The following is a 10,147-nucleotide window of genomic DNA, read 5'->3' on the forward strand; positions in this document are numbered from 1 at the left end:
GGTGTACACCTTCCGAAGGCACGGCTGAGCAAGCATGAGTGTTTTGGTGCTGCGAGGATGCATCAAGATCTCTACCACCGTTTCGCAGTCTAAAGAGTCTCGATCTGAGAGAATCTAGGCAGAGAAACGACTATCAGACCTCAAGTATTTAATGGGACTGTTCGAACAGCAAGCAGCATCGCTCAATATCGACACACGAGCACTTACCGCCGAAGTAGCCGTACTTGCTTTTAGCCAGTGCAAAAGCGTCTTAGCGGAACCTGGCGTGACGCCAAACGCGCGCAAGCGGCAAGGTAGTCAGTTGGTATGGTAAACGGTGACATCTATTATGCGGAAGAGATTGAGAGAAGTCAGCAGCAATAGAAGCGTTAGCAAAAGCTCTATTACCGTAAAGGGTCCTTAACATGCGTGCGATTGCAGATGCCGACTGTAGAGTTTGTCGTGTAATCACTTCAATATCTTATACGTACCCCTGTCCGGTAAAACCTGATAAGTGCCCAGTTAATTCCCTTTACAGTGAAACTTGTTCTGTCTACATTTAGTCGGTAGAGAAGTGGATACGCATGCGTTCGCCTTTATCAAAAAACATTAACAGCAATATGTTTTAGTTTAGAAACTACATCTCTCATTATCCGGATATGCATCCGGATATTCAGTGCTTTGTTTGGGTACTGCAAAATGGCAACGACGGTTAAGAAGTGCCTCAAGCTGCACAAGCTCTTCGTAAACGAGGTTCGCCAGCTCCTCCTGACGCGTGATTCCATAAATCTACAGCTCTAATTCCTTCTCTCTAACACAAGCTTCGTTTTGTCTGTTGTACCGCTACTCGGTCGTCATTTGGTCCTCAAACGACTGGTGCAGCTGGCGCGCAGTACCCGTCTCGAGTCGGAAGGTTCTCAGGTGTTGTCCTCGCTTTCCAATGTCAGTCAGCGAGTCCCAACCTTGTTGCAGTCTAGTAGTGCGAGATCCGACGCGAATAGTGACGCCGAGGGCAATGTGGAGGTGATGGGAGTGTTAAGCTACTCCTGCAACACTCAGGAATTGCTACTTCAGAAGCACTTTTTGGCCATGGAAAAGAGCCGCGGGTTCTTGGCGGATATTCTTCGGGACTACCAAGAGTTGCTTCGTCATATTCGGTCTTTTACGTGCGAGTGTGTGACACTTGTTGATGACGCATTCATCGAAGGGGACGACTCTTTAAGTGTCGAGGACGAAATGGCAATTTTGACTTTCCCCTTGCAGCTGCAAGAGTGGATGGAGACGGTGCTGGCAATGCTTGAACATGAAGTGCTGCGGAAAACGAGGCTCGTGGCGGACCTGGAGTACAATGACACGGGGAGATTGAGTCGTGTGGCCAAGCAGTGGAGCTCCCAGGGAGCCATGGGCAACGTCGACAACGACTTCGGTGCGTCTTATTTTGACGGAGTTTTGCTCCACACGTAGGCTAATCTGTGATATATCTGTAGTGCAAACAGGTCTGCAGTTGCCACAAGCCAAGGCGTTACCGTCTGTCGAGGACGCTTCGCATAGCAAAAGCAAAAAGAAGAAGAAAAGCAAAGCCAAGAAATGAAAAACCCGGCCATCGTCCTCTAATTTGCCTACATTTGTTTCCCCAATTGCGCCACACTGCCACGAATTCTCATACAAATGGGATGCCACTAAAAGTGCGCACCTTGTACGCCGGATACTCGTCCGGGAAAAAGCCAAGCAGCAACTGCTCCTCATATCTACAGCACGGAGGGCAAAACCTCAATAAGTACCGCAGATTATATCTGGTAAGTCACCGACAACGTACGGGATGCGGTCGTGGAAGAAGCTCCAGGCTACGAGCGAGTAGCCGACCGCGCACACAGGATTGGCCAGCAGGATCTGGCTGCCCACGATCCACCAGAACCAGCCCAGGTAGCTCGGGTGGCGAATGAAACGATAGACTCCGTGCGTGACCAGTTCGTGCTCCTTCCTCTTAAAGTATTCGATTCGATGTGAAAAGTTATTGGCAGCAGTGCTCATGGCCGACACGCGAAAGAACTGGCCCAAAACGACCAGTGCGATGCCCACAGGACGCACAAATGTGTGCAACTTCCAGCCTGGCACGAAATAAAGTTCCAGGAAGAACTCCAAGCAGCTAAAGAGCACTGCCAGATGATACTCTCGACTGTGGTTGAGCAGGAAAGCTACAGCAGCAACAAAAGAGCACGTAAACATTCCATATTAGCCACAAGTTTGCCATTGTTGCCGGCAAGTGTTGCCGTTGATTAGGTGTCGACAGATATTGCCACAAAGCCACGGCAAAAACATACACTCATAGCTGACATTTGCTGGGCGGTAGGCGGCTGTGAGTATAAATTCCATCAGATGGAAAAAAGCCCAGTGCCAACGCGTACAAACTCCATTGCTCCAGGCACTGCCAGCGCAATATTGACGTTGCGTCTTGGGACGAGTCAGCCAGCGCTACGAGCTCCGTGTAGAGTAACAGACACGCGTGTACGGTCATAAACACGCCCAATCCGAAAGCCGCCAACGCCACTTTGCCCAGCCCGCGGTCGGAGCGGAACGCCTCGGAGCGGAACATGGTGGCGACGCCACGCAAGTAATTGAAAGTTGGTGAGTTGGGGAGATGTCAATTGTTAATATTGAATCCTGCAAAAATTGGTGTTTGTAATCAAATTTGCTTTTGAAAGGTGAGCTTCGAAGATTGGCCAAAATCTAAGGCCAATCAGAGAGTCGTAAATAAACAACTTCAACATGATGTTTTGCTAATAGAAAGCTGTTGCAGCACCATGATGGAAAATATAAGCATGTGTTTACTTTTATGTTGTTAGGAGAAGCGCAATCGGAGGACTTCAAAGTCGACTCGACAAACGAGAATGGAGTTGGCACGGCTGGAGAAAGAAAGAATGACAACGCGTGAAGTGAAGGATTGCCGTGCGAGAGCATGAAAATTAGGTCGCGGCCTAGAAGACGACAGCCGACGTGACGCCACTCTTGGTGACGGTCGATCCCTTGCCGCTCTTAAGCCAACAGGTGCCGGTGTTGTGGTTGCTCCACGTGAAGGCGCGGCAGCCGGTCCTCGCGCGGCACTTATCGCAGCAGTCTGCCGGCTTACTTTCCGGAACGTTGTCGATGTCGTTGCCCACGTAATCCTTGTTCGCCTCAAGCTCGCATGGTAGCGGGTTGTCCAACATTTGACTCGACACGACGCCCACCTTGTACTGCGTCTGTCCTTTGGCACTCTTGAGCCAGCACGTACCACCGTTGGCGTTGCTCCACGAGAACGAGCGACAGCCGTTCCAGTTGTGGCAAATGCTGCAGCAATCGCTGTAGGCTTTGCCTGGAGCGTTGCCGATGTCGTAGTTGATATAGTCGAGATCATACTGGAACGCCTTACATTCACTTACCGTGGTCTGGACCTCAGCCGACTTTGCGCCAGCCTTTGGGACCTCCGAGCCCTTCTTGCTCTTGAGCCAGCAAGTGCCACTATTTTGGTTGGTCCAGGTGAAGGCTTTGCAGCCTGGCCACGATGAGCAGATTGAGCAGCATGCACCAGCGTTATTGCTCTGTACGTTGGCGATGTCGTTGCCTTGATAGTCGTAGCCGTCCTTGAGCGTGCATGGGGCTGAGTCCTCCACAAGAACCGCTGATGTAGCCGCTGCGTTAGCAGCAGTGTTGCCTTTGGCACTCTTGAGCCAGCAGGTTCCACCCTGATGGTCAGTCCACGTGAAGGCACCGCAGCCGGATGTTTGCGAGCACAACGTGCAGCAGTCCGTCACCTTCACGCTCGAGACGTACTTGATATCGTTGCCGAGGTAGTCGACACCGGAAGTTAGCGGGCACGAAGCCAGGCGACGATGCGCCGGCTGCGGTAGAAATGGGTTCTCGACCAGCGAACGCAGACTGAGAGCGTCAACTCGAAGCAAACAAAGGGCCGAGAGAAGCACGAGAACTCGGAAGCGCGTCATGCTCGATAGGAGAGGGTAGTCAGCTGACTGGGAGGGGTAGCTGGATGCTTGGAGTTGTTGTTTGAGGAGGTGGTTCCGCACTAGACGGTGAGTTTTGAAATGAACTCGTGAGGTCCCCAAGTCGGAAGTGTTGGGATAGCACTACTCAAACAATCTCGAGCATGAGTATGTCTTACAAGAAAGTCACGCTGGAGGACGCCCAGTATCCAGCTTACTGAAAAGCCGACGCTAGTCACTCGTAGCGAGCACCTGCCCTGTACCCATTTAATCAAGTGCAGTCCAGTATTTAAAGATCGAAGTGGCGCTGATACCGTTCAACGCACCCAAAGCGTTGGAATCGACAAGTACGTGTATGATGACTCCACTGCTAGACGGGAGCATTGAGAGTCGAAGTCTAGCGAGAAGACCAGCTTCTCGCTTTGCTTATTACCGGAATTCCTGTAGCCAAGCGCAACACCAAGGTGTCGTACTGTACGTAATACAGCAGCAAGAGTCTTGCTGAGTGCCAAGACCACACATTGGAGATAGGGAAAGGTCAGTGCATTTTATTTTTCTGCCCGTGCATGTACATGTACTGGTTATTTGCACCCAAAACACGTGACGAGACGTGTTTACATGTTGAAGTTGCAAGCGTTATGATCATTCGGTGCCGGTGTTTTAGACCGTTGGGTGCTTGATTTTGTGCCTCACACTGGTAGGGATTTCCACTCTTGTCGGAGGAGCTACAGCAGGGAATGCAACAGGAATGAAGGTAACTTACAAGGCAGAGGTCGGAAAAAAATATTTGCGAGTCAATAAATACTAGGCTTTGCAATTTAAGTTTTTATTGGTTGACAATACAGAATGGTATTGGACCAATTATTGGCAATAAAAATAGCAAAAGCTCACCGAGACACCAGGATCAGTCATCAGATCCGATGACATCACTTCGCTGTCCACCACACCATCTCCACACCAGCAGGAAACCGGGTAAGCTACGATACGCGAGACACAACTCAAACTTCATTTCATTTTCGAGCTACGATGGTCCTAAAAAAGCCAATCGCTGCCTGCTTCTACACATCACTCGGTTAAGGGCTGTTTCGCTGCAAGCAACAAGCGGAAACAAGCTGGAGGGACAGGGTCAAGTCGCATCTGGACGCGAAGCATGCGGGGCATCACAATACATTTTAGAGTAGTTCGGGTCGCTCACCGCAATCGTACGGCTTTGTATCCGAAGAAGCTAGTCATCTGTTCCAGTGGATTCAGTAGGTTATCATGAGGAACATGCCAATCCACGAAGTTGAAGATGCTCTAACACTAGTCACCTTTAAAACAAATTTTGACAATATGCCCACGTAGATCTTTATCGTGGGAAGCTGCAGAGACCCGTGAGTACACCGCATCATTTTGAATCTACACTTCAGTACTTACGGAAGCTGGTTCAAGCGCTTTCTCTGGTAGCTCTTCCACGAAGTTCTGTACTGGCGCTCGCGTCTTTCTCATCTTCTCCCGAATTTTTCCAGTCTTAGCTCGGCGTTTTGGTTTCTGGGCTTGCTGAGGTGGTGTTATCACGCAGGAAGTCGGATCACAGCGAGTCTAGCTTTCTTGCGATGCGCAAGAGTAGGTCGGCTATCACGACTGCCGGATTTGCCTTCAGCAATGCCCTTCTTTTGTGCTGAAGCTGAAGTGCTGCAGGTTTTACTGAGTAGCGCTAGAGAATCAACAACATAAGTGGCAACATAATTAAAGCTTGGACAACAAAATAGAAATTATGTGTAGGCCGACTTCCACAAACTTTTATCTTCCCCCATAGCGAATATTCGCCTCCAAAGCAACGCCGAATCCACCATTGTTCTCTGTCTCGGATACCACCTGCTGAGCAGCCTCGCCCTCGTCGTTGACATCGCGAGCGTCCACCGCATCGTTTGGAGTGCGATTGAATCCCTCGTACCTGCAACTCCCACTGAGCTCACCATTTTCTGCTTCTCGCCATGCGGTTCTGACAAACTGGCGGATAGTGTTTTTGTAAACCTTAACAAGCCTATTGGTCGTACCGCAAATTAGCAAACTTATCAAGCTTCCGCAACATAATATACCAGCACAAAGTACCCTTCGCGCCAACTTCGTTTTCATGCTCGATGCCAACCGTGGCCTTAACCCTTCTTCACAGCTGTCCGTCTGCATAGCCGCATCCTTCTCCATAGTCGCGTCATTCTTTACAGCAGCATTCTTCTCCGTTGCATCCTTCCTCACAGCCGCATCCTTCCTCAAAACCGCAACATTCGTTACAGTCACGTCCTTCTCCACAGTCGAAATTGCAGCTTCATTCCTCGTTCCCGAGGCAAGGTCCTTCTCGGAGAATCCGGACCCACGCCTTCGTATTCGCCGTCCACGCCGTTGTCTAGATCGAGCTCCAGCTGGTAGTCATTGTCTCCGTCATCTTTTACAAAGCCACGGGCTGCAAAATCGTAGTCCAGAGGTTTGTGCTCACGCTTTGAAGCACGCATTTCTAGCAATAGCGCCATGCACCCACCAACAGATTAGAATGTCTATACATAGCTCACTGATTGTACATTCGGTTTGCAGGTCTTGCGTCCTGCACCCTCTTTCACCTTTGAGAGTGTCTCCTCCACATTTTCCTTGGCAGGCGTCGTCTTCTTGGCACTCCCGGGGCAGGGCCCCACTTAGAAATTCATTTTAAAAAGATATTAGAAATTTAAAATGGCGATCCGCTAAAAAACTTAATTTTATTTAATGGTAGTAGTGCTTTTTGATATCGGCTACGAGTCCTTCGAAGTACTTGGAGGGATCAAGAGTACCATCAGGTACCAGGACCGCCACAAGTATTCATCCAAGTAGGAGGCGAGAAGATTCTTGTCGATGCCCCGCATCTTCTTCAGTTTGTGCTTTACTCGGACCTCCCACGTCCCCTTGATCCGGCTGGTGCAGGCGCCGGTCGCGGAGTCTACGATATGTTTGGAATAGCTGACCCACTTGTGTTTGAAGCGCGTGCCTTTCAGCCAACGCTTATTCTCCAGTGTGTGTTTTAAATTTGTAAAGACGTAGCTAGAAAACTGGTCCGACATAGTGGTGATTTCAGCATTGATATGTTTCTTAATCACAGAGCTGATCATCTTTTAGGTACGATCATCGTACGTTAAGACGCCGAACCAGCGACCGTACGTACGGTCGACCCCACGAAAGAGCCAGCAGTCATCGTGGTGTACACCATGATGTTACTTGCTCTTCTTAGCACTTGTCTCGCCAATCTCAACGATATGACCGGGACCGCCGACCTAAACATTATTTACGAAGTATTATAAAATATTGTTTCGTACCTAGATCCACCATTTATAGATTTACCTGCATAGGACAAGCCACCATCTCCTTGCTGCATATATCTCTGCAGAACGAGTACCAATCCGTAACGACCTTGTCGCTGACGCCGATCCAAGCCGAGGCGACAACAGCGGGAAGGCCCGACGGCCAAAAGTCCAGGCTGGCACAGCGTCAGCCTCACCTTCGCGAGAAGGAGCCAGCCCCCAAGCTGCGTTTCTTTTGACACCCTTTTTGGGATCACCGCCACCTCCAGCGCTTCGCGCGCTTCTGCACGGCTCCAGCAGCGGGCGGACAGAGACGCATATCTCCGTTGCACTCGGAGCACAGCATTCGCCTCACCAACAGTCCTTTTACTTGGTAGTACACGACGCAGCTGCATTCGTCTGCAGTGGCCATCATCACGTCGTCAAAGCTGAAGGTCACACGGGTAAGCACGTACGCGTACGGTGCAGGGTCCGGGTGCGCCGGACTGGGTTTGCTTAAAGGGAGGAGAACCCGTGTTGGGCATGAAGTTGAGCTGAGTGCTGGTCATGATGCAAGTACGGGTCTTGGGGCGGGGAACTGGGGTGGCTGGGACCTGAGGTGGGGCTTTGAACGTACACTATAAGATGACTGACTGTTTGCTGCTGGCAAGGCCTCAAGTGCGCAAAAGGTGGGGTCTGCTCAGGTTTGGACACAGCTTTGGCGCGAAGCATGGAGTGAGTGGTTGAAGCTATCGATGGTTGCGGATCGCCATTTTTTCTAAATATTGTCTAAACCTAATTTCAATGTGGGGCTTGTCCCCTGGGAGTGCCGTCTTCTTGGTCTCCTCCTTCGTCGGGTCCACCTCTTTTATGCCTAAAGGCGGCATCTATGGCGCACTTGTGCGCGCCCTCTTTCTCGTCCTTCGTGCTCATTTGCAATAAACAACTTGAGGGGCGGGTAGTCATGATCTAGGCATCTTGCCTTTTTCTGAGGTCGTACAGGTGGCGTTCGAGCTGGTAGGTTTCGTAGCATAAGCTGTAGGTCTAGGGAGGCCACGAAATGTAGACATGCCAGAGCGTGAGCGCAGATCCAGCCTGCTTTGTGAGCTGCTTACAGTCGTACTTAAACTTACGGCGAATCATTTTGATCTCGTCGGTGCTCCAGGAAGGATTGTCTTAGCCGTGCTCGAACGGAATTCGCTTAAAGATTTCCACGACGTAAAACGACAAATAGGGCAGCTGGATATTCTCCACCTTCTCGTTTGCTTGAGCTTACCTCTGAGCGAGGCTTTGTAGACTTTGGCTCGATTGCCGTTCAGCTTTAGGCCACGGAGGTTGGCATCGCGTACGATGTAGTGCTCGGCGTTGAAAAAATATTATTGGATGCTGTTAGCCGCCCGTCTGGTCTTTCGTCTGTGAGTAGGGTAGTGGCTGCCTTCTTCGCATAGATTCACAGCCGTCTGCAAATCTTGTGCGCTCACTGGGCCTGACGCATAATTCCTGATAGGCTCAGAGCCGATATCTATAGCACATTCGACCAAGATTTTAGGCAAAATTGCAGCCAGAACGTGCCCTGTCGCTGCTCATAGATGACTTACTGCTGTGGCCTTGATTGTTCGATTATGGGATTCAATCGGATTTAGGTTTGGCAGCACTCCAGCAGTGTCACTTGCAATACAGAACCACAGATCCCAGGGATCTGTCAGGCATTCTCATTATAGCCACTGTGTAACGGACCCCAACGGTACCGAACGAAACTAGTGTCCATCCGCCAAAATCGATCTTATAAGTACCATCCGTCTTGTCAAGCTCTTCCATGGATCTGTCAATCAAACGTTGGCCTAGTACTTGCCTAGGAACAGTCCTGAACAATCATCTGGACGTGAAGATAATCCCGACAGAAACATCTCTTTCTCTAGAGGATCTGTAAGGAAATCCAGTACAAGTCGCTCGTGCTGGAAGTTGAATGACTGCTGACAAAACCGCAATACATCCGTGTTCAAATCATACTCGAAGTGCTAGTGAAATTGCTCGAGCGCTGTGCACATTTTCGAAGAGGCCCATTTCACACGACGATATATTTCGTGATTGAAAAATGCCCACGTCGTTTAAGTCTCTGTGACCGATTCTTCAGTAGCTTGACACTAGGAAGCATCGCAAGACGTTCTGGCGAATTCCTATATCGAACCAGTAGTGGCGTCAGACATTGCTTTGGACCTTGGCCACCCAACGGCAAGTTATCGACCTCCGGTAAAAAAGGTTTATGGATACCGATTCTTTGGTCTTCAAGAGCGGTAATTGTATTGGTATGAATACCAGTCGTGATTAAACGTACTTCCCGCACGAATTTTTCTGATGTTCCCCATTGCAGTACCGCTCACGTGCGAAGTGCATTCCAGTACGGTGATGAATGTGCCGCGGCAAAACGCATGTTCTAAATGTCATCCAGTAATGTTTGTGCCTCTTTCATCGACGATAAGCGGGCAGGATGCACCACGAAAGCGAAATCGCGCTCGTCTTTGTGCTGCAGATCCACAGTATCGCTTTGTCGATCGGATAAGGGGAGCTCTGTGTTTTCCACGTTGTCGCTTTCGTACTCGTAATCCTTGTCATTCTCTCCGTCGAGGTGCTCACTTTCATCTGGTGAAGACTTCTCGCGAAGGTCGAAAATACTATCAGAACTTTGTGAATTGCACCCTGTGCGATCTCTGCGGGCGTCCTCATCTCTTATTGGTGCAAGATCCCCCTCAGCAGCCTTCTCCTCACTGTCAGCACTTCTTTGTCGACGCCGCGCTCGCCATAGTTGGTGGTGTGTTATTTCTCCAGAGATGACATCACTATCGCTCGATAACGGGGTGATAGAGATCGAAGACGGTGGTCCTGAGGCACGACCGCTGTCATGGC

At 50.1% G+C, this 10,147-nt stretch overlaps 3 protein-coding genes across 3 annotated transcripts; 1 reads left to right on the forward strand and 2 right to left on the reverse strand.

Moving 5' to 3' along the window:
* Positions 1 to 678: 678 nt before the first annotated feature.
* PITG_19487 (uncharacterized protein) lies at positions 679 to 1,448 on the forward strand (the record flags this gene model as incomplete). Its single annotated transcript, XM_002896035.1, has 3 exons — positions 679 to 732; positions 862 to 1,405; positions 1,444 to 1,448. The coding sequence occupies 3 exons, from the start codon at positions 679 to 681 to the stop codon at positions 1,446 to 1,448; spliced, it is 603 nt and encodes a 200-aa protein (XP_002896081.1).
* A 301-nt stretch (positions 1,449 to 1,749) lies between these two features.
* Positions 1,750 to 2,572, reverse strand: PITG_19488 (protein-S-isoprenylcysteine O-methyltransferase; the record flags this gene model as incomplete). The annotated part of the gene is made up of 2 exons (XM_002896036.1): positions 1,750 to 2,174; positions 2,389 to 2,572. The coding sequence occupies 2 exons, from the start codon at positions 2,570 to 2,572 to the stop codon at positions 1,750 to 1,752; spliced, it is 609 nt and encodes a 202-aa protein (XP_002896082.1).
* A 212-nt stretch (positions 2,573 to 2,784) lies between these two features.
* Positions 2,785 to 4,071, reverse strand: PITG_19489 (uncharacterized protein; the record flags this gene model as incomplete). Its single annotated transcript, XM_002896037.1, has 1 exon — positions 2,785 to 4,071. The coding sequence occupies one exon, from the start codon at positions 3,957 to 3,959 to the stop codon at positions 2,955 to 2,957; it is 1,005 nt and encodes a 334-aa protein (XP_002896083.1).
* Between the last annotated feature and the right edge of the window lie 6,076 nt (positions 4,072 to 10,147).

Source organism: Phytophthora infestans, genomic scaffold, assembly GCF_000142945.1.
Source record: "Phytophthora infestans T30-4 supercont1.107 genomic scaffold, whole genome shotgun sequence".
In the NCBI taxonomy this organism is placed as follows: Eukaryota; Oomycota; class Peronosporomycetes; order Peronosporales; family Peronosporaceae; genus Phytophthora; species Phytophthora infestans.